At 35.0% G+C, this 25,622-nt stretch overlaps 1 protein-coding gene across 1 annotated transcript; it reads right to left on the bottom strand.

Annotated features, from left to right (window-relative positions):
- LOC133327879 (uncharacterized) lies at positions 1–25,622 on the bottom strand. Its single transcript, XM_061536413.1, has 6 exons — positions 25,394–25,622; positions 6,343–6,575; positions 5,774–5,996; positions 4,123–4,267; positions 3,553–3,984; positions 1–1,278 (listed from the first exon to the last, which is right to left on the bottom strand). The coding sequence occupies exons 1-6, from the start codon at positions 25,605–25,607 to the stop codon at positions 18–20; spliced, it is 2,508 nt and encodes an 835-aa protein (XP_061392397.1). The 5' UTR covers positions 25,608–25,622; the 3' UTR covers positions 1–17.

The following is a 25,622-nucleotide window of genomic DNA, read 5'->3' as shown; positions in this document are numbered from 1 at the left end:
AACGTACGTGGGGTGTGCTACCTGTGAGGTCGCCAACTGGACGAAGTGCCCGAGTATCTACACAAAAGAACTTTCTTAAAAGCCTGTCTGAATACTTTATTGAAGATTGTGTAGAAAATTGGGTTGACCATGGAACTGGCATAACCTAACCAGGTTACGACATCGAACACCCAGTGGTCTATTCGCTCCTCACAATCACCGCACACTGTGGGCAGCAGGTTGAGCACAAAGAATGGCGACCAAAGAATGACGAACGTGAAGAACACGACACCCAGCACTTTGGTTGCCTTTTGTTCCAGCCTAATTATACGTCCGTGGCGCGAAGAGTTTCTTGAGATTACACTGGAGTTGCGCGAATGGTGGGAACGGACAGTTTGATTGCGTTGTAACAAACACGGCGATGAATGTGGTGATTTTGATTTTATTTTCATGCCAGTCGCGCTTGTGACATCGCCTCCGGCATAGTTCATATTATTGTGGCTCCTTAGTGTGGCCGATCTTCTTAGAGGCGTCGCCGAAGTTGACGTAGTTAAACCGCCAGTCTTGGTAGGCGTAAGCAGTAGAGAGGTGCGCGCCCCACCGAAACTTGATCCGCGTCGCCTGTGTCTGCCGGAATCCCAAGTCACAATGGAGGCAGTTTTTGAAATGCTGAGTTTCCTCTTTGGTGTCTGCGGCGCTGCGAGATAACAGCCATCGCTGCTAGACTCAAATGTCAGGGTACTTGACGAATGGTTGCTGTTCAAAATGGACACAGTGTGTGGACTCAGGCTGGATGACGTGTGGGCCTTGATCATATTTAGTTTGTTCTCTCCCACAATTGTTGGGGCAACATCACATGGTGTGCTAGTGGTTAATTTGAAAGTCGTTGAAATAATTTTCACATCTGCCGGTTTTATGCAATTAGGCAGCGGTCTATTTCCGAAATAGGGACACGTGCATATGGGTGGAAATTGGAGGTACTCGCCATCGGTCCCACTTTCTGAGCAATTTTGGTGTTCATCTCCGTCATCCATTTCCGTGTCAGAGTGGCAGGCTTTGTTAGGAGAATTCCCTGAACCTTTGCAGGCAATGTTTTCCTCGGAAGAGTTACGACACAGGGACATTGTTGATTGTCGTCGAAAGAGAATGTTCTGAGGTAAGCTATAAAAACGATTTCTTTGCCATTCTGATGGGGTTGTCGGTGTATTTGGTGGCTGCATACAGGCCGCCATAGAGGCTCTACGTTTCTTGGCATATACACACAATCTACTGCGTCTCTCTCGGGCATCTGACGGCGACCTAGAACAGTTAGAAGAAATCAATTAATTCTCGAATAACCGCAACAACAATCCCATATGTCACACAACTATATAAACAAAACTGGATTTGTTCAATATTCAGGTGTAAGTGACAGTCATATGGTTTTAAACTTTTTTCTTTATTGTTTGTAAAGCAAATTGTGAAAAACATTTTCAATATTACATTTCGATTTCAAAAATGGTCTTTAATTTTTTAATATAAAAATTGAGAAAACTGCATTCATGAGGCGGACGTTCCTTTCCGCCCGCCTCACGAAATCAGTTATAACCCCGCTCACCGAATGGTCCACATATTTTTATGTTATGTGTGGAAATCTGTCCATAAATTCCTGATACTCATAAAATCGAGGATATTATGTTAGCCTATGTTGGAATCGGCCCCTTGGATCTTGTGACAATTCTCGGCGAAGGTTAAATACGCCTTTGGAAAGATTTTATACGATCAACACAATTTCCATGATTTAGCCTTTGGCCGGGGATTTATGTCTTTCAATATTCTTTAAGAAGGCAAGAAAATTGAAAGACACTACTCCATAGAAAAATAGATTGTAATTCATCACAACATCACAAGGAGCCATGGGCTGCATGTGGGAAACTTAAAATAAATCGCGACCAGGTCTCAAACACTGACCACGAAGAATAGTTCTTGACAAAAAAAATTAATAATTGTTTTTGTTTATTTTTGTCAAAAATTTATTGTCAGCATGACAATTTAATTTCTATAACAACAATGTTGTTTTTGTAAAATATTTGTTGTTGTATCTGATGCATACACCTTATTTAATACACCTTGATTCCACGTAAGAAATGTGAATTTTTTAAAATATATAACATTCGGAAATGCTATTACAATTGTGAAGAAGTTGTATATTATTGCAGAAAATGAAAAAAAAAACAAAAATATGTTTATCGACTTTTACATTACAGCTAAAAATGGATTATAATTGAGCTAAATTCTAGTCTTGATTCGTAAGTCAGAAGTCATTGTCTTTCGTTTTAAAATACTTTGTTTGTAAGAAGAAATTAATTGTATCATTGTACCATTTTTGTTTCTGTAGAAGGCAAGGTGTAAGTGACAATCGTAGGTTTCTTCAAGGACGTTAAGCTCAGTCACTGATTTTGTCCACACATGTACCCCCAAGTACACATTGGATTCACGAAAGCTTCAAAATTCTGAAATCTGTTCGTATGTGCGTCATATATGACCGGGTATTTATGACACAAAATTTCCATTAAGGAGCGATTGGGAAGACACTCCTTCGAAATCGTCGATAATTTTATTCTCAATAAAGTGAGGGGCTAGTAATACATAAAATTAGGAATACTTAATTTCTTTCAAAAAGTTTCATTATTTAAAGCTGTGTCCTTCCATTCCACCTTGACCTCACTTGGTAGCTATTCTAAAAATATATGTGCAAATATTTTTAGTAGAAGATGAAATAACAATATTCCTTGTATACGTTCGCAAGAATATGAACGAATTGTTTGTGTTTTGTCTTTGCCTAAACGGATTTTAATATCGGACACTAAGACCTTAAGGACAAGAGTGTTTCTCGGTGGCATGTGACTACCCCCACTGTTCTCGAAGTTTTGTGACGCATATGAATGTAATCTTTGTTTTTCCACAGTTCCACAGCTGTGGAAAATTATTCACATTCATGTCTCCTGCATGTTATACGGAAATACGCATGGAACGGCACAGCCCAGTATATAATAACAAACATTTAAAAAACGCCATTATGAATTTATTCTATTTGCAGATGCAATGGAAATTTACAAACATTGCTACTTTAGACACGTTCATGTTCATTTACATTTCTACACGAGGATGAGTTAGATGGGTATTGCAGGGTATACACACTAGGGTTGTCGTATCTTTATGTTTTAATTCATCACAACAGAGCTAATAATGTGAAACGTTTAAGCGCAATATCGCAAGCTTATAAAATGAAAGCATATATTTTGAGTGCAGATCTCTGATATGTTTTCATAAACTATTTCGTCAAAATTCATTTTGTCGAGTCTGCGGTTTCTATGTCTTTGAATAAATGTCGGGAAGGGACCTTCACGCCGACCACCGACTAAGAGGTTGACGAGTACTAACGAAGCATATTTTTTATGTTGAAACTTATCAATGCTCATTTCCCTTATCATTAGACGTGGGTCCATACAACTTCTGGGTGCACGACACTACCTCCCTTACTATACCATGGAATAGACTGTAAGAAAACTGAACGGGAGTTTCTACACTTACCGCTTCCGAGCTTTTGTGTCCTTCATAAAATCAAAGGCAGGAGTGTTCAGCAGAGAAAATGTGTTAATTTTATTATAGGCACTAAGATCCGTCGACTGTGGGAGATGTGACTGAAGGATGTATGGGTGACTCGGATGGTAGAAGGGTTTTGTGGCTTGCAGACTTGAGGTGGGGGGCAACCGCACATCTTGATGCTGAGTTTGTGAGTGCGACGGGTATAGAGAGTTCTGTTGACTGGTGGCGGACTGCAACGAATTTTGTTTCTGCAGAGGACTGTGCATAAAGGGCAATATATTTGCGGACGACAATTCAGATTTAGTGGGCGATCCTGTCGATGATGACACAACCGACTCCAAGCCGCGGGATAGTTTCAACATCTCGGCTCCAAATTGATGTAATGCCGTCATAGTTGTTGGTGTCGGCTCGGGTATACTGTGTAAAACAGAAAAGTGGAAGGCATTGAAACACACATATACTTGCACACACAATGAACGCCAGCTCCTCTGAGTTCAAGGTATGTGAACAATGTGGGATCTATACAAGAATGTGGTATGCTGGTTTGAAACTTACCTTGATTCTGGCAGCCACAGCTCGTGATTATCCAGTGTTGACAATTCGGTATCGGTGGAATTTGCAGAGTGTCCATGCAAAGAAGTTGTCGTTGCATTTGTATTATGTCCTGTTTTCAATAGGCGACGCCAGGTACAACGACGTTCTGTTCCAAAATAAATAAGCATAGTTTATTACCTACTTACTTTCGGCTACTTAAAGAACGCATTGAAGCAAACCTAAATAAAGCTAGTGATTTGTTTTATAAGGAATGAGTAGTTTATTGAACGCATTTTTTGCTGGAATGGAAAGGCGGATTTGAAGATATATTCAAGTACATATTTTGCCTACTTCCATTTCCTGTTTCTCCAACACAATTGTTTTTTACGGCCAACAGTAACCGAAACCATCGATTTAGCGGCGCAAAAGTCAAAAATCATAAGTCAAATCAAAAAATAAAATGTGAAAATTATTTTCATCATATCGCTTAAGGATACTTTTTTTACTAAGATTTCGATTAAACTTTTATGTTAATGACAATAGGTATTCAGTTATTCCCTTTTGAATTCAGCACTTGTACAGTAAAATATTTGACGACATTTTTTGGCAAATTACTCGCATCGTATTTTGTATAGCTTCTCACATTATAACAGATTAACAAATGTCAAGTTTTGTGGGCGAGGTACAAATAATTCCCACATAATTCGTAGCAATATTAGATTGGGTAACACTGGGATCTAAACAGATAACCCGTTCCTATGATATTATTAATGTATTTTTTGAGCGAGATATTGACCCTGTTTTGGGACTTTTTCAAAACGAGTTTTCTCAAGTCTTAAAAGTTGTTGTCACTGTCTCCGGTCCCAATAGCTTTGCACCTATGTTTCATACAAATCACTACGCTTATAACTAACTATTTTAAAGCGAACCAGTTTTTATGACCCACAGATTGAATTTCGACTTGTAATTCAACGCTTATAACGAACTAGGAAAAACGTAATATAACGTATACAAATGCTAACGCGTCGTGAATTTGTTCAGATTTTCTTCTTTGCACCAAATACAACAAGTGCTCTACAACCATGTGAACATGGTATCATTTAAAGGTTTAAAACGCTATGCACTTAAACAAATATTTACTCCCACTACATTCATATGTATATGGATTTGACAAAATTGCCTGCTACGTCTATAACGAACTAAATTGTCAGGTTCCTTTGGGTGCGTTAAAACCGTGTTCTACTCCATATGTAGCGGTTGCGTACGTAAAATATTGCCATTGAAGGCAGCATTTGTTGCATGTTTCCCACAAATGCTTTTCCACAAGTTTATATTTACTCGTATCCATGTTTTGTATAAACAAGGAATTTGTGTTTCCAACAATCGTTCCTTTAAAATATACAACGGATGTAACCGGTTACCTCCTATACATTTTTAACAGTTTGTAGTTACATTTTTCAATAGTAGGCACATACACACATGTATACATATACGTACCAAGTCAGGTCATCACTGTGCAAACATTGTGAGATGTGTGCCGATTAGCGTGAATTTAGTGCACACAATATTGTCTTCTTACAAAGGACACATCCCATCTGAAGTTGACATTTATTCGTCCCACAAACGTGAATGGATTGGATGAGTGGCATTGAGTGTATGCGATTTAACTTACCTAGAGCTGGTGTTTGACCTAGCCATCCACTTGCCCAGCCGGGTGCGGCTGTTTGGTTGTGACCACCGAGATTCTGACGTTGCTGTGCCAGCAACCTCACCGTGAGGCAATACGTCAACAGCATGACGCCCAGCGGTATGTAGAAGCAGACAATCGATCCAACTAATTTGTACACAGGATCCGGTATCTGGCATGTACCATTAACCAGAACTGAAGCGTGATTCTAGACACCAAAGAAAGGACTCAGATTAAAAAGTGGCTTTTACATCTATACAAACGCCAAACATTGTATATTGATATTTCCTTATCAAGCACAGTGGTTGTAGCACATTAGATGGGTCACGAAAAAATAAACACAAATCAATCGTTAACGTTTTTAGAAAAATATTGGAGGACGTTTGTTCTTAATCCCATATGTCACGAGGTGGAGCGTTTTCAAAAATTGTATACTTATTATGAGGTTTTTTTTTTTTGAGCAGTGCTACCAATGTAAATAATAGTGCTGATATGCTTGATTAACCGCTATAGCCTCACAGTTGAGGACAGCACCGCCTCCACAAAGGACTCACCTTCGAATACATCAAACTCAGTGGCAGACTCATGGCAATTGATAGGAGCCACACAAACACTATCTTCAAAGTGACCCGTCTACGTGTCTTGTTTCGGCCGAAGCGCATCGGATAACGTAGGGACAGATATCGATCCACAGAAATTGTACACAAATGCATTATACTGGCCGTACAAAATAGCACATCCAAACAAATCCAAGTCAGGCAATGTTCCGAGCCCAGCGGAAAGTATCCTGTGAAATGAACACAAGCAAGAAAAAAATAGAAAACCAGTTAATAAAAGTCCATCTCCGGTACATGTGTATTGACATTTGACCAAGGGTCAAGAATAAATTTTTGTTAAGCATAGTTGAGTGTTGACGGGGCACAGTTCTGTGTAGTGGATGTTCGATGGCGTGAATGTAATTTGGCAAATGTTGCATTTGTACATGCGTTATTTTATTGGTCCATGTTTGATGACAACATTAGAGTAATCTTAGACGCCAGTCACTGTCGGCAGGGTTGTCCGTCGATGACAATCGAAATGTTTGAATGTTTTTTTCTTCAAATGGATTTAGAATTTCATTACCGACATGATTGATTTCCTTTATGACAATAACAACGAAATAGCGTGAAAAGTTATTTCCCTTCATAAAATACAATTGAAAATACAATTTATGTTGACGGTGGTGTTCTGAACAAAACAAAACTGAAAGCTACGGAAATGAAACTGAACTGAACACATCTATGATGAACATACACACACATACCAGCGGAGCACTCACTCCTAAAAAATACAAACAGGGATTTGGAGGATTAATTTCGAGTGGCAAAAATGAATCGACACACAGACGCACGTGTTAAGGAGTGTGGTGGAAGCACTAGCACACAAGACGATCCGGATATATACAGTTGATTACACTGTGCGACACGAACATTTTCAGGGGTTCTAATGCACCAATTCTGGTGGAGTCCCTGGACCACGAAAATACCTTTGATTTTCCTGGGTCAGTTCGAAAATTAATTTTATAACGGTAAATATAGAGAAAAACGTGGTTTCATGGATTTTCAATTTGAAACTCGAATAACTTCTTTTATTTCTAACGGATTTATATTATTTTTTTCTTTCGAAGAGTAGAATTTTTCCTTTCAAACAATATATATATATATTTGGTAAATCGGCTCAGCCAATCCTGAGTTTCCTCTACGATGAAATTATGATATGAAGCCGTATAAGTTTTATTATATTACGGGAAAGAAAATTAAATAAGCATTCGAAAATGATAAAAATAAAAAAATCGGTTTTGTAGTGATTCTATGCATATTCTCTAAAGGAAATATGTGTCTATCTCGTTTCCTCATTTCCATATTATGTTTGTAACAGTAAAATGGAAACGGGATAAATCCATATTTCCTTTAGAGAATATGCATAGAATCACTACAAAAATGTGTATAAATCCTCCATTTTTTAACCGATTTTTTTGATTTTTATCATTTTCTTAATGCTTATTTAATTTTCTTTCCCGTAATATAATAAAACTTATACGGCTTTATATCATAATTTCATCGTACAGGCCGAAGAAAAATAAATTTTGTCTTTTTATGCGTATTTTTTACATTTCAACCACTGTAACTCAGCCAATCCTTAACCGATGTACCAAATATATATCTTGGTTGAAAGGAAAAATTCTACTCTTCGAAAGAAAATCCATGAAACCACGTTTTTCTTCATATTTACCGTTATAACATTAATTTTCGAAGTGACCAAGGAAAACCAAAGGTATTTTCGTGGTCCAGGGACTTCAACTAAACAGAATTGGTACATTAGAACCCCTGAAAAAAAAATTTTTGTTATTTTGTAGCACAGTGTTATTAGAGGTTTGTTCCAGAAGGTACCAAATATCTTACCACAGATGGGCGCATAGTTTTAGAAACTTTTTTGGAAATGGGTACAAAAAAAAAAAACACTACATTGGAACGGACAGAAAATACATCTGGACGTATTGTTTATATGTTTTAATGGGATAAATAAGTACTTAATATTGCATCAGGGCTACGCAAATCATATTTTGCATCCACCTTTCAATGGCATTGCAAACTGTCGCCAACTTCACTCAAGTTTTATGACTTATCTTCTGTATTTATATGGATACCTTTTTTCTTGTTTCTTTATTTAACAATTGTGATTTGAATCATTCGCAACATGTGGCCAATGAATGATGTTCTGCAAAAGTGTGCTGAATATTGGTCGTGTGGAACAAATGGTGTTTCTTGTTACTTTGTCATCGCGAATAAAAAAGTTTACAGCAAGGAAGGAAAGACTAAGGCAAATTCGCCTCCTGGTATACCTTATTAATTGGATATACTCAATACATAACGATGGCAATCCTGAAAACAGTTCATTTTTAGTCTCGTACGTAAATTCATGCGGACGTTACCTCAAAATGTACATACAGTCAAATCAGCTTAAATAAAATTGACCAAATGAAGTTAATTGCAAAATATATTATATATTGCAAATAATATTATTTTTGTTTCGGGGTTTCGATTAAGCGGCGCAAATGTGTGAAAAATTTAATAAAGTATTATTTCCAAAAATGTATTTTTCAATTAAACGGTTTGCTTTGAACATATTGAACATTGACAGTGCATAATTTAGATTGTTTGCTTTTTTGGAAATAGAATTCCACTCATTGTTTTGTTTCTATAAACGTGTTTCGATTAATTAAAAAATGATTTAATCAATTTTCAATTGACACACATGTAAAACTATCCTCTTATGCCATGTTCTGACGGGCATTCGAACAACGTAGTTCGCTCTCAGAATTACGTATATGAATTAACCCGTTCATACAACACTATTCTTAATTCATGTCATCAGAGTTTTTTTATTTCAAACTTTTTCTTTCTTGTTTCACACCAAAATTGTAACATATTTGCGTGAATCACATATGGATCTAAATAGAAAAAATAATTCTCTTTCTCCTGACTATAATATCAACCCCTATCTCTTAACTTTTAATTCATGTTTTCCATTTTTTCTGAAAATGTTGTTGTTTTCAATATATTTTTATATTTTCTCAACTCAAATGTCACATTTAAAAAATGGGAGAATTTTTGTTTGGGTTTCCCCACTTTTGTTTCTCGTTTTGTACGCTAATTAGAACCAAGGGGAAAGAAATGCACATTGCATTATGTAGACAACAAAATTTACATCCTTCTGCATATATAAAAACTAGAATTGTGGTTACTTTTCATTCATCATTTTCAATTTTACTGAAAAAGTTTGAAAATTTTAAAAAATTTTTCATGATGTCAAAATTAATTTATTTTCGATAAATTCTCTCAATTGTTAGAGATGGGACAAAATTCTTGGTGATTCAGAGAGTGATTCGAATTGAACAACGTACAAAAGTCGGTGTTCGCTCAGACAATTTTGTATGGGGAACTAAGTAATTACTTCATAATTTAGGGTCGAACAACGAATGAGAGAGCGAACAACGCTCGTCTGTACATGGCATTAATGCCATGTTCTGACGGGCATTCGAACAACGTAGTTCGCTCTCACATTACTATTCTTAACTCATGTCATCGGAGTTTATTTTTCAAAACTTTTTGTTTCTAGTTTTACAACAAAATCCTAACATATTTGCGTGAATTCTCTTTCTCCTGACTGTAGTATGAACCCACATCTATTTACTTTTAATTCATGTTTTCCATTTTTTTCTGAAAATATTGCTGTTTTGAATACATTTTTATATTTTCTCAATTCAAATGTCACATATAAAAAAATTTGAGAAATTTTGTTTGGGTTTCCCCACATTTGTTTTTCGTTTTGTACGCTAATTAGAACAAAAGGGAAAGAAATGCATATTGCATTATGTAGATTACAAAATTTACATCCTACTGCAACTATAAAAACTAGACAATTTGTTACTTTTCATTCATCATTTTCAATTTTACTGAAAAAGTTTGAAAATTTCATAAATATTTTCAAACTGTCAACATTAATTTGTTTTCGATAAGTACTCTCGATTGTTAGGGATGGGACAAATTTTTTGGTTATTCAGAGAGTGATTCGAATTGAACAATCTACAAAAGTCGGTGTTCGCTCAGCAAATTTTGTATGGGGAACTAAGTAATTACTTCATAATTAAGGGTCGAACAACGAATGAGAGAGGGAACAACGCTCGTCTGTACATGGCATTCATGCATGGAACTTTATTAAAAATTTTTTTCTGCAAACGTTGACAATGTTTGCAGAATATATAATATTTTTACATAGTTCTGACAATTACTAGTCCATACAAACAATACTAAACTTTTTTTGAGAAGAAAACTTTGAAATTTGTAATGGGATTCATTAAAGCTTACTCTTATGTGATGTCTATGTTTACAAATGGAAATAACTCTTTTGTCGAAAACCTAATGGTTTTGCATGGGTTTTCGACGTTTCTTATGTATTAGTCGTCGGAAATATATGTCATTTACGTCACTGTTTCCGACGGACCATCTCTGGAATACAAGTATTCAATATTTGAGGTTTTATTCATATTGTGGTTTTTTTCGGATTGTGACCGTTTGTCTGTCTTCATTACCTGTGCTTTATTCCGCGATTTCTATCTATCCCAGGATTGCTTTGTAATTTCAGTAAACTGTAGACACTTTACATGTTTCAGTTTACCATGTTTCGGCTGCCCTTCCACTAAAGGGACCTTCTATTCAAACAATAAGTACACAATTACACACTCATCTTTGGTAATCCTGTCTGCTGAAAGAGTCCACTGAGTACTTTTAAGTGGATACTGTATTCCATGGAGGAATTTATTGACACATACTTTTATGATGCTCAATGATGGCACACATTGACGTGGTACTTCATACACAAAGTTATCATACACCACACATTGAGAACATGTGTGTATTGAAAGTCCACGTTTTATAACAGGCCTCAATGTGCGACGAATACCAAGAGAATACGAACGATAGAATACAAAAACCCTTTCACTCAGCATTCTTCAATGGGATGATTCTATGTGCTTACCCATACACACGTATAAATGTATGTGTACAAGTTCTTTTTTTTTCTCTGCATCTGTGGCAGTATAACAACACGTTTTATATAACGCCGAACACAAGAATTACCCCGAACAGATAGCATTTGAAGCTCGTCGAGCCCCGTTCTTCTAAAGGATTACCATGTCATTCCCATCATATTGGCCGACAGTTTAGAGGTGTTGCGGTTTCTCTTTCGTATCGTGAATGAATGGATACGTATATCTATTTGCCAGTAGTGTGTGAAGCATCACACGTGCTGCTCCCCCATGTTCTAATGACATGGCATTTATGTTTGTTTTGCCATGGTAAACACACACACCCGTACGTCAAGCATATTTATGGAAGATTGTTTACAGCGTTCGTATATGTTGATTCATATTCGGAACTCTGGCCGGTGGATGGCCGGTTTATACCTGTTATGGATAATCATTGCCGTATTTCAAACTAAATCAAACGATACTTTACTGTGCGCCTGTAAATGTTTTGGTCAGTTCCGCAATATAAATGTTCGGTGTTGTCGACACACTGATGCGTTTGATCTTGAAGACAATACTAAACTTGCCTTGTACACCGACACCATTTAATGACCGAAGGCTGTACTAAAATAAGTGTTTAATAGTATTTGATCGTTTTGAAGTATAATGGGATGATCATATTTTCATTTATATCATCAAACGAAAACATAAAACAATTATGTAATTTTATTGAACAATATATTTGTATTTATTGGAGAAATAGCTCCCAATTTCTCTGCGTGTCATTAATCCTTTTTCGGACTAATTCTAAACCCCTTCCAACATTCCCAGTCATCAACACAAATGCTTAAATGCATTTGTGTGCTTCGTCGTCCCTCATACACGACCACCACTCACGACGCACACACAAATATAATCGTCCTTCAGGGGTTATACAAATATTTTAAAGTCCTGAGCGAAATTCCGGACTAGTGTTTGTTTGGATAAATATCGTATATTGAGATAAGCTGGAAATACCGTTTACACATAGAGTTGTGGTGTAGATAGTGAATTGATTATAATATAATAATATTACTACTACTACTAAAATATTCCATGGTATTTCCACCATCGGTATATGCCTTTCGTAGAAATGTCGTTACGCCGTGTGTCAATGTACAGTTTTATTGAAACCATAACAACATTCACAAAATTTACATTACACGATAATCGTTTATCTTTCAAACACAAAACGTGCGTAATATCCTCAATGAATGTCATACGCTACGGACACACATATGTAATGTTATGCAGAATATAGATTTAGGATACTTCTATTCATAAACTACGTTTTCCAATGGCTAGTTTTTACTAAAGTGCAAACTATGGGGTGCAAGCGGTAGCTGCCCGACTACGCACAGTGTCGCGACCGAGTCAATATTTATTGATGGGAATTTATAGAAAATATTCCAATTAGAATAGATATGTACATTTTCTACTTGGAAAAATGTTATCAAAAGCAAAAATAAGTAGAATTTGTTTTTAAATATTGCTTTACATGGCTACATAGAATTACATATGGTAAGTTTGAAGATTATACTTATTTAACGAATTATTTGGGACTTCTTTAGGAAAATTGTAATGTGACATAGAGTACGAACACGTATTACTTTTGTGGAAAGGTCGTTCAAAAATTGTTCATTCATCACATTGGATATGTACAGTACCGTACTTTATCTTTGGAGAACTTTCACAAGATGCTAACAGTAAATTACAGTAAAGTACGGTTATAGCGAACTAGTAGGGACCCAGCATATTTGTTCCTTATATCCACGGGCAGTCCTAACATAGGATAAGCAGAAAAATATTGTCATCGTTCAGTAAATTTGTAGCAAGTTCGTCATAACCAAATTAAAATATATGAAAACTGAATGTTTGGGCCGAGTAAATAGTTCGTTATAAAAAAGTTCGATATAAGACTAAAAATTTGTATGAACATTAAGTCTTAAAACTTCGGGACCAGGAAATGTGTTCGCTATAAACAAAATTAGTTATAACCGGTATTATTAGCATTCTCGACTGTATTAGGAACAACCCGGTATTCTGGTAGAGCTAAGTCAAATTAGCATTTGTTTCCGCATTTTATATCACAATCCGACCCTGTTATATCCTTGAACAACCCTAAAATAACGGCCCGAAATTATCACATGGAAGATATTATATCTTACATTCTAGAAAACAGTATTTTAATATTCCTGATGTATGTTATGAAAATCTGATAAATGATAAACCAGTAATCTATGTAGTGACTAAAGTATATCAAAATATATATTAGGTTGGGGAAAACTAAATCCATTATTTTTATATGAACTATAAGAATTAATTTAACATGCTTCGGAATGTCCGGTTTGGGCAAAATATGCACCGTTTTGTTGCCATTTTGACTGCAGGGGATTTTAATTGTGTGACCACCGCTGTTCACATATATAATATTTATATGTTTGGAACAAACTTTACACAAATTCTTTCATACTGATTTTGACTCGCTCTATACTCAACTCGGTAAACTATGCAATCGAAGTACAATACGAACTTCAATAGACTGCACATGAGATACATTTGTAGCTCACATAGAGAACTTGGAATCAGTCACATCCAATCAATATCTAAAGGAATTCTTTGATGTGACAGCAATGAACATTAAGAAGCCTGTTTGAACGGCTATGAATTCAAACACTTGTCGTCACTGCCTTCTGAAAGAAAGTTGCTTTTTCGTGAATGTCGTCCGGCATCATTTTTAAATTGTGACTGTAAAGAGTAGCTCATGTTCACAGATGTCACCGATATGACAATTGTATCATCATGACAGTCGCCAACAAAAGCAATGAATTTTAAAGAATTAAATGTAATATTTTTTGTAGAATACTTATTTTACATAGCTTTTTATTTCATTTTTATACCATACCCGACTATGTTGTGAGGGTATTATAGCTTCGTGTGGTCCTTGGCCCAGCTTTTAGTAATATCTCGACTAGCTGAGTTAATCTAAACATGTAGAAGGGGATAAGGCCAAAGAATAAGCATGTCTGTTTTGATAAGGATCGATAAATATTTAGCGGATCAAATGGACCCTGACTTTTGTTTGAAAAGTGCCAAAATTTGAATTTTATGGCGTATATATTTACCCCAGAAGGACATAAATTGAATAAGTGGACAACGTATCCAAGAGGAGTGGAGTTGACTTTTAGATTGATACAAATTTGTTGTTCTATTGTTCTACTTACTCGGATGTGGGAGTAACACGTTAATATTTACAGGGGTCTAACTATGCTGATATTGTTTAGTGTTATCATTACCACACTATAGGGCGGAATGTATGGGTCATATGGGCTGTGGGTGTGTGTCAAGTTGTTCACATACACACACAAATAAAAAATAGACGCATTTATCAGAGGTTCGAGTAACTAGTTCCAAATTAACGATTTCCCTGGTTCTTTGAAACCGTCAGTAGTTACCTACTAATCTACTCTGCCTAGTTACGCACGCATAGAAACTCAAAACATTTAAAATACGCACTGTCAATCTTGAAAATATTCAATTTTATATTTTGTATAGGGTTATCGATTTCGTAGTTTCAAAAGTATGGGACTGTCATTCGTAATCTGTCAGACTAAGTTGTTAAACCATTTGTAAACTATGTTGACAGGATAACAAAGAAACAAAGACATTACGATGTGCAGGGTTTTTACAAAATCGGATACTCCGTTTCGAATTTAGTCTGGATTTTGAGCACAACTCGAAAATCAGAACATGTGACTTCATTGATAAGTCATACTAATAAATATTGTCTTTGGCAAATATGTTTGTAACTATCAGAGAAGTTGTCAAATCCGACGTTTAATTCTAAATAGACTAACATGGCGACATGTAATCGGATACGTAATGGCAGAAGCAGGAAGTAAAACGACAAAAATTTGAATTTCATTTGCGAGCATAACGTCATCATAAGACATACATTGTTACTGAAAAAAACATATATACAGGTGGTAATTAATCAAGTGTATTAATGTTAAGGCTTTGAAAGGATGTTGCGTGCACGCCAGGTACTAAATTTGAGTTAATAAAATTGTCGTTTAACCAAATCATGTCTAAATATAAATAAAATATTCATACAGACGGAGCGCACAGTAACGCTTGTGGTGGCCCGTGAATTACGTCCATGTATTACCAAAATACGCTGAGACACAACAAATTTGTGGGATGAAATTATAATTTACAGTGAGTGTCCTTGGTGATGTGGGAGGTCATAGGTAAAACTTTTATTTTAAACCGCCTGAAGTGTTGCAATCTAAAAAAGTAAAAAAATGTATTAAGAAACGACGCGTGTCACCAATTTAACCTATTTTAGCTCAATTCGTTATAATGTTCGTGCAAGTAAAGTAGGCTTTTCATAAGTCAAACCTAGACCCATTGCATCACCAAAATTATACTTCTGCAATAATTATGTATTTTTACAAAGCGTGGTCGAATTTCTGTTCGAATATTACGAATCAGTATTTTGGCTTTATGATCGGCCATTGTTTGAAAATGTCTGGAATATTCAATAATACGATTCGATTTAGTCGACCTGTAACGATAGACCTTTTATTTCCATTTGATTCGCTGACCCTATTTATCCTTATGTTGTAGATATTATGCTGGGTCTAAACAGTTAAGAGGTGTTGCAGGAGGCAAAACCAACAATCGTAGTGTATTAGTCTGGCATTTAATTTTCTGCAGAAAAAATCGTGATATTGTCCCATATTTGGATCCTGTAGTGTGGCAGTACTGATTTTAATATATCCCTTAAATAAACATTGATCAATACAATTGATCAATTATGAAACGTTGTGAAAGAGAAGCTATTGACATTTAAAAAGCATGATCTAAATAGCAGGTCTCCCTGACCAACTCTGCATCTACATTTTCTATCAAAATGTTGTTGTTGCGCCGAAAATATCTTCAATATTGCCCTTTATTTTTTATATTTTTTCACATCATTTGATATAAATTTTGAACTTTTAGGATTTTTGTTTTGCTTCAATAACTTTCTTTCTTGCCATGTCATAATTATCATATTGAGTGGTTGTATCGAACTAATACCCGTCTTGGACCTAAATATAGACGGGTGTAATTACCAACTAATATGCAGCATGTACCTATTGCCAATAAGGGCTTGAGAACGCTTTCGTAGAAACCCGAATTTGAATTTCATGCAATTGCCTCTTCAGAGTTCTGCCTTTGAACAAATCAAATGTGCAATTTCTATTCACAATTGTTCATAGCGACAACACTCTTGAATTAGTACTTGTCGAATTCGTGGAACGAGATGTGTTCCAAAAATCCAGTCACGGCATTTACTTGTCTATTTTAGGTCTCAGGGTCGTTGAACAGACGCGTGAAGGGATTGGGAGATGCGGATGGAACCGACGTAATTATGGAAATGTGAATACGGCATACGGAATACAATAAATGTTTGTTCCTTTGTCAGACGTTGACGTCGTGCGTGCTTCTCCCTTAGTACTTGACTGACGTATTACAAAACACCCCGGGTGGGAAATGTGCCGTAGAGTGAAGAAATTGATGATGAGAACTCTCTTGTATGTATTTGTGTTTAGTGGTCTACATTTCGGCATTCGACTATGTTCGTATGTATACTGATTGACCTTATTAGCAGGTGCAGATACTTTCATGGTGAACCATGCACATACGTACGACTATCCCTGTTACAATGTTGAAATATGTATCGAATCAAGCCAAAGAAAATGTTCAGCAATAACGTTTGATTTCGGGCATACGTTCTATGAGTGTGTCTGTATATGTTGTATGAGTGTGACTAAGGCAGCGTGACTTTTCCTTTTCATCCCCCGCTTAGCATTTTAATACTTTGAAGGTGAAACTTTATTACCAACATTGTTTCGGTTTTGCGGATACAGGAATTGCTGTCAACAGACAAAGGCAAAGGCGAAGAAGTTATTCGGTGTTATTCCATCTTCGTCGTTATCATTTAATAACCCCCCCCATTCTCGATTTTTTATTTTTAAGATTTTAAATGGGCTGGTAAATGAATACCAATGCTTGTTAAGGTTTGTAACTTGGCACATATATATTTGAAGATTTAAAAAGGAAGAAAAATAATTTACAAAAATTTGTTGTTGTTGTTTTGTTGTTGTTTTTTGGGTGCAAAGAAAAGTCCACATTTTCGATGGCGGGCATGATAACTCCTCACTGGAACATCGGAATCCGAAAATTCCAACTGTGTTAGAAAGAGGGCATGTCTGGCTCTCGTATGAACTAGGATTATTGACTTCGCTCTAAAATTAACAAAATGGTGGACCTTTGAAAAATTTTTTTTGGAAAATCGCCGATTTTTTACCAAAAACCATGTTAAAAAATAAGGAAGATCTTCACCGATTGGCTTTATCCTAGTTCATACGAGAGCTATACACTCTCAGAGAAACGCTGCAAAATTTGGAACCGATTGGATTATTGGTTTTTGAGTTATCGTGCCCGCCATTCACAAAAAAATGTTTAGAGTAAAACGCGTTTAAAGTTTGAGAAGCCCTTTAGCCGTCACTTAATGTTGATACAATAAATCGGATATATCTTCAAGACTTCTTGAGATTTTCACTTGAAATTTTGTAGAGACATTCCTTAATCAGTGTAGATTCGAATTATATCAACAAAAATTTTGACACCGAGAATGGGGGGGGTCCCCTTAATATCCTGTCACTTTAGCATTTTCAAGGGCAAATTCTTTTCTCATCTAAACAGTGAAAATTGTACACGGAGTGTTGCTTGAAAGTAAGCGTATGCCGTTATTGCCACTACAGTACAGCGTAGAGCAAGTTGCCAAACATTAAAACAAAAAATAGGAAAGTTCCAATGCAGCACCAATATATACAATTATGCATGCAATGTCCTTCGAAATTAATGTTATTAATGTATAGGAAAAAGTTTAAATATGAACTGTTTATTTGTAATTCGTTCAATACCATCCACTGTGCTTCTTGAAAACATTACGGTAGAGGCACTTTGCCCGCACTTATAGCTACTTTTCTTTTTATTAAGAATGCCATTCTTGTTTCCAGACCCAACCTACTGAACTAAATGAATGCTAGACATAACTGAAATTCCATTCAAGGTTCCATTGCGTAGCTTAATCCAACGGCTTTCCACAGCAAGCATTCCTAAGCACTGTAATGACAATGACATCTGAAACACTGTTAGGACTTCCAGGGCAGAAACCTGTCTGTCTGTCTGTTTTTATGTGAATATGTTGTTGAGCAACTGCAGCTTCTGTGGGTACTGTCGAATGTTGGGACTTAACCAACAACAATTAAAAAATCATGTTCGTTCTTTGAACAAATTCTCATTATTCCCCTGGTACTAAATGTTCAGCTTCAACCACCAGCGCATCAACACATATAATGTACTACAAAACAGGTGAGCATGATACAACATGTGTCCCCTATTTCGATTAAATCAACTTTTAAACGAATTAAAAAATGCTAGTTTAATAATACAGTCAAAGGAATCAGAGAATAAATGACCCATTATGTAAGTCCTCAAATAATTTTATAGGCCATTCTTGAAAAGCAAGTACAGATTAAAGAGCTTACTACTATAGGTGAAGTGTATGTGTGAACTGTAAAGAACACGCCGTGTATTCCAGAACATACCCGATAAATAAATATAAAAAAGTATTTCACTTTATGTTCCGATGTGTGCACCCAATAGTTCGTCGTCATTCATTATCCTACTGCGGGGAAAATGTTCGACATAAAATCATGTCCTATCGCTCAATCTAACTGCGCCACTTACGCGTTAGTACAACCTATTATCAAGTTCAGGAGGGATTAACCCGAACTGTCCTCGTTCGCACAGACAGTCGAATTATGCATTGACACAGGGTTTTGCTTTCGTTCAATCGATATACAAATAATTGCAATGTCCTTGTATTTCAACTTGGCTGAATGTCATTCGCCACGTTTTCAAGAACACTGTCTGTGCTCCAAAGTAACTACCGTTATTAGCAATGCCAGGAAAATCGTATGAGGGGAATAGCACTTACAACCCTCAACAAAGTATGTGTGGGTGTGCATCAAACAACCGAGAACAATACAGACGCCTTCGAGTAATCGATGGCAAATTGCAAGTTGCAATAACACTGACCCACACTGAGTCGCTTTGAGGTATTACACTCTTGGTATCGATTGACGCATACACCTTAGGCATGGGCGGGCCTTATGAACCCTTGTGTACGTGTGAGAGTAAGTAGTGTCTAGTAGACTCTTCAATCTATCTCCAATCAAAATTACAAAAACTATTATTATGTCAAAAATTTTATGTCAGCTGAACTTTAACCCTTTCAGTGTTTTTGTCGAATATATTCGACATTTAAAAGTACTCTCTTTCTTTGCGATTTTTCGGTTATCCTATGTACCGTTAATATTGTTTTTTTTTTTTGTTTTTGCTGAAAAACAGGCAAAACTGTCCGAGGTTTAAAATGACAAATACTTTTTTTCCTAAATTCTATGCCTTTATATGAATTTAAATACAAAATTTTAGATTTTTATTCCGACAATTTTTTTTTTTAACACTGAAAGGGTTATCTCTGCATTTTCGATATTATTTATTTCCGATTGTTTTTCGAGTAATCTATCTGCACATACTCTCAAAGACAAATTTTGGAAGAAACAAAAACGAACAAAAGAAAGTATGATAGTTTAAGAGTTTTTACATATGACAAGATCTTAATGATTAGGAGATTCTATGAAAACGTCTATAAAAACCAAAATCATTTGAATATTTTTTATTTATGAATTTATACGAATTTTTGAAAAAAAAAGTCATTTTAAGCAATTAACCAGAATTAAGAAAATCATAAAAGGTATCAGCATTCAATACAAAGAAATGCAATCGATTCAAAATGAATTGTAAATAAAAACGTCAAATGTTCAACGATTCTATGATCCATCTCTTATTTTGTTTGTTTGTATGTATATAATATATATATATACTTAAGATATTATTGGACATACTGTAAAAAACAGTGCCGTACAAAAATGCCAAGCCTTGTTCAAACTTTCAGAATATGGCCTTTTTGAGAAGGATTTTGCTGGGTCACTCAAGCGACATTTTTGGTTTTGCAGCTTTTATTTCTGCGCCAAATTAGTTTTTATGATAAGAACAAGTAGAAAACATTACAAATGTTGTCTTTCTTTGTACTTCTAGGCGTAACTTCACATATCTAAGAACAATTAAAGAGAAAATCTCCATCTCCATATAATGAATCGAAGGTATGTTTTAATGTTGCAACACAATACATATATGTATATGCCAAGAGGTTTTGAACACATATAATAAGAGGGCTTTCTAAAGGACTTCAAGCCTTAGTTATTTTGAAATCCACTAGTCCAGATAATTCTAAAAAAGCAATAGGGAGACCAAAGATACACATTCTACGGAATAGCAGTGTTATCTAATTCTCAGATGGATCAAACATGTTATTTCTAATAATAAATATCATTGAAAAAATAAATATACCTGAACACAACTGGGTTTATAAAATATTTTCACTTTTCCAAATCTTTATACAAGTTAACGTGTAACATGCTAACACATTTAACTAGGCTTTTGGCTAAATACTTTGTTTCTACCCAATTAGCTGACTATAACGGACTTGTCAACAGTTAACAGCATTGATAAATAACAACGAAATTCGCCCCATAATTTGGGCAGTTGATTAGGCAAAAAACAATTCACAAATGTTCGCTAGATATGATTTCATAAACTATTTTGTCAAAATGTATTTTGTCGAGTCTTGTGTTTTGTCTTTGTCTTTGCAACAGATAGAAAGATCTTAATAAATTTGCATATATATTTGGTTTGAGAAAAGAAATAAATCAAAGAAACATACACATTGTTGTCTACATGCATTTGTCATCAAAATAGATCAAATGTCATAGAAAGATAGAACATTTTCATGAAAAAAACCAAGAACATTCTAAACTCGAATTTTGACTACAAAACACATAGTGTTACTCGTAACTTCCAAGTCGGTTGTCCATGCAAAGATTATGAGAAGAAAAGATAATGAGATTCTGTCAAAAAATATTTGTCATGTTACAGATTTGCCCGTGAAATTTCCAGCATTGCTTAGAAATGCAAACGTGTAATATAAAAAATGGTTCGTTCTATCCACTGTGGAAATTTGTGTTTTCTCTCACTGATATATAAATCATTTAATAAGTTAATAAACCTGTTCACTCCGCCGCTCAGAAAGAGGTCAAATTACCTATAGTACATTCCTAACAATATCAAAAAAATAAATAAAATAATAATAATTTTGGCAGCGTGAGCAAATTAATATCATTCACAATGTTAGATGCAAGGGTACAAGGGTAGTACATTTTGTTATCTACCTTATTTAACATGCATTCATTTTATATTCGATTCTAATTAGTGTATAAAACAAGGATAAACAAAATTAGGATAAACAAAATTAGTGTATAAAACATGGATAAAAATAAAATATATAATAACATTTTTTTGATATGTGACACAAAATATAAATAAAAATATATTTAAAACAACAAAAATGTTTGTAAAAATTAAAAACATCAATGTAAAGTATTTAGCTATAAGTTCATACTATTACCAGGAGAAAGAGAGAAAATTTTTAATTTTCAGGCGCGTGATTAATTTCAAACTTGGATATAAAGCAAGAAAGAAATAGTTGGAAAGAATTACTTCTATTGACATGTATCGAAGACATAGAAACCGTAAAGCATTTCTTAATTAAAGGTTAGGGTACACATTGGATAATTTTAGGTGACACCTACATTATTTAAGGCCTGATTTTATCTCGTATGGCTACTAAATAATCCATTGCCGTTCTCGTGACCGGTTTCCAGTAGAAATTAATCAGTAAAAACTAAATCAGAATCAAACAAAATAAACTAAAAGAATAACTGGATAAAAATAGTAATTCTTATTTGTTGGAATAATAATTTGTCAGAATAATACATATGGTTGGAATAATACAATGTTTTATGTTTAATATATCCAAAGTAAGAAGACAATCAAATTGTTTCTCGAAAATTAGAGTCTGTTTGGCAGCAAGCACTTAAGTTTTGTTAGCTGAAATTTATTTATTCGTGGTGTGTATTCATTGGCTTTTTTTGTACAACATTAATGGTTTTTCAAATAAATTGTATTTCTAGCCATAAATATAAACTTCGTCAATTTGGCGACTTGGCTTTTTCTACTATCGTGATGTAGGAAATGGGATCAGCTCTATTGTAGGGCAGCTGTTGTTTTTGTGATTTAGTTTAGTAACGTATAACTGTTCAAAGTGACGTATAACTTTTTTGAAGTCCAGTTTCACCAGATTTCCCGGTTGATCCGGCAACAATCATTAAACCCATTTTAGTAATAAGGAGAATTCAAGGGTCTATATGGAAAGTTTGCATTGTTAGATATCGTCATCAATTACCAGACGAAGAACTGTCAAAATAAAATTGACGTTTTTATTTACTTCAACAACGGGCACAATATTCTTTATGTTGGTGGTTAGCGTCACCAATACAAATGACACACTTAATGAAAAGCGGGTATTCGAATCACAGATACAGGCTGCGGTGTCAAATGAAAACTCCTTAGACGTCACACATTAAGCAGACAATGCTGAGGAGAGCTGGGTTTGCTTTTGGGGGATTATAAAAAAAATCTTACAAAAACACAGATAATTGATGACTTAGCCAAGATGAATGCCTAAGATGTTTCACCGAAGCCAACAAACCTCGTTGATCTCAATGCTTGTATCGGTAACTAGGAAAGAGGAACAGCCTCCAAATCTCGTGTTGCAACAAAAGGGTTTCGTCGTCAGCTTGCCTTACAAACAAACAACAAATACGAACAAAATGCCCAGACGTAGAGAGGGCATGCGAAGGGAATATATTGTGGCACAAAGTCGCACACAAAAAGCGGCTGAATGATTTATGAAACTGTGAATGGAAGCAACATAAAAAGGTAGCCCGTTTTCAATCCAATTCGCACAAAAGAGGCAAAATGCTAACAATTGACGGCTTTTGAAGGACTCTTTACGAAATTAAAGTGACGTATGAAAAATATTCGTATTTCTGATGTTGGTTCACACAAGAAACACACCCATCTACATTTCCAGAGCATTGTCCTTCGCACGGACTGGCTTCTTCACATTGACAGTGCTGGTAGTGCCTCGTTTTTGTGTAACACTTAACCATAATTCAGTGGAATCGTCTGTGGGTGGAAAAAAAAACACCAGACACAGCTAAATAAGGCACAGCGCAGCCTTTTGCTACCCATTTCACTTTGCACTGCAAATACAATCCCATTCTGATTATGTGTACCGAACTAGAGAGAGACAATTTAACAAATTGAGTTAGTCGCCATTATCTGACCATTACCGAATAAAATACACGTAAATATTTGGCGACTAGTGATTAATTTGTATAAGAGCATCTACAAGCAAAAATCAAATTGATATTTTGGAGGAGAGTTGTACTTCGATAACAAACATCTGGTTATCGATGTAACCAGAAATCCGAAATTCCCACTTGCAACATATTCAGGTTATGATACCTTCACATTTCTATGACACAACATGGCAAATCTACAGTAATCTATTTTATTTATTTATTTTATTTATTTATATATTTCATAGTGCCCAGTCTTTCGACCTTAAGGCTGTAAGGTACATTTCACAATTAAATATAAATTTTATCGTATTAAGCGGCTTAAATGTAAAAGGGAGGGATATTGAACTACTAAAGAATATTATACCGATTAAATGACAAAAAAAAGTTTTTGATTTTTATAGATTATGATTAAAAAATTTGATTAATTGGATTATGACTACTCCAGTAGGAATGGAATGGAAAATTATTATATATATATATATATATATATATAAAAATGAGTTGTGTTTTTATCTAAATAATTTGTATCACAAATATAAAAAAATTAAACATACATACGTACATTAAAAAATTTAATTGAATTAGAACTACTCCAAAAAACATAAAAAAACAAAGCATAAAAATATTTTTCGTCAAATTTCAAATAAAAATTCGTCAAATTTCAATTCAATTGACATTATATTCATTTTTCGCGATATATTTTAATAGAAGTAATAAGTAGTAATGTTTAACTTTGACATTACAAGACATTCCACTTTTATTAATTTCGTCAAGTAATTCTACCTTTATCATTGTGCCATGATATATGCGATCTCCATTTTGTTTACAAAAATATAGACATATTTATATTGACCGGACAGACATATTTATATTGACCGAGAAACTGATTATAGGAATATCCTCAGAAGTAACAACAGAAGTAACCCAATAAATGTAGCTTCTTAAATGGATTTGTCAGCAGAACTATGGCCCAAAACACACATTCCCATATCGCTCATTTGCAAGGCCGGAATAAATCAAAAAGGAGAGGGGAGGCCTTATTTCACATAGATGAAACTTCATTTAACGTGCATGTCATTTAACTGAATAAATATCGCTTCTCAAATAACAATATAAACATCCCAAACTACAATCTATGCTAAAACAATTCCATATACTAATATTAATTGATTTCCAAAATCTACTTATTATTTGGCCATTCATGTTTATGGCTTGTTTCCTTCGATCTCGAATAGAAATGTATTTATCTAAAGATCTAGGCATTACTTCTTATAGTACATTTTTCAAATTAAACTGAATTCCGCTTTATGATGGAAACATTTATTGAATTGAACGGAAAGTATGCATATACATATATATCTGTATATATATATATAATTTAATATCATATCTTACGAAATACTGACTTGAAAGCAAATGAACATTTGACTTCTTTCTCTTGTTTTGCTTAAAATGAATTTTTGCAGATCAAACTTAACTTTTCAGTCTTAGGAGGAGTAAAATTGATTTATATATTAAGTGAATTGGTCCGTACATTCCTAACAGGACGTTGCTTACCTTTTACTAAAGTCAATATTCCTAAGGGCATCACCAGTACGGCCACCATTAGATCCGTTATGGCCAGCGACATCAAAAAATAGTTGGTGACATTTTGCAAACGACGTTCCCAGGCTATTGCCAAGCAAACGAGAATGTTGCCAGCAGCTGTGCCTATCACCAATATCAGAGCCAATAATGCCCAATAATTATTGAAATGGCCGTCGATGAGCATATCATCTGGCGGAAT

The sequence above is a fragment of the Musca vetustissima genome, unplaced genomic scaffold (assembly GCF_032173495.1).
Source record: "Musca vetustissima isolate MV318-11 ecotype Yass unplaced genomic scaffold, APGP_CSIRO_Mvet_v1 utg19638, whole genome shotgun sequence".
NCBI classification, from domain to species: Eukaryota; Metazoa; Arthropoda; class Insecta; order Diptera; family Muscidae; genus Musca; species Musca vetustissima.
This window is presented reverse-complemented; position numbering and strand designations above follow the sequence as displayed.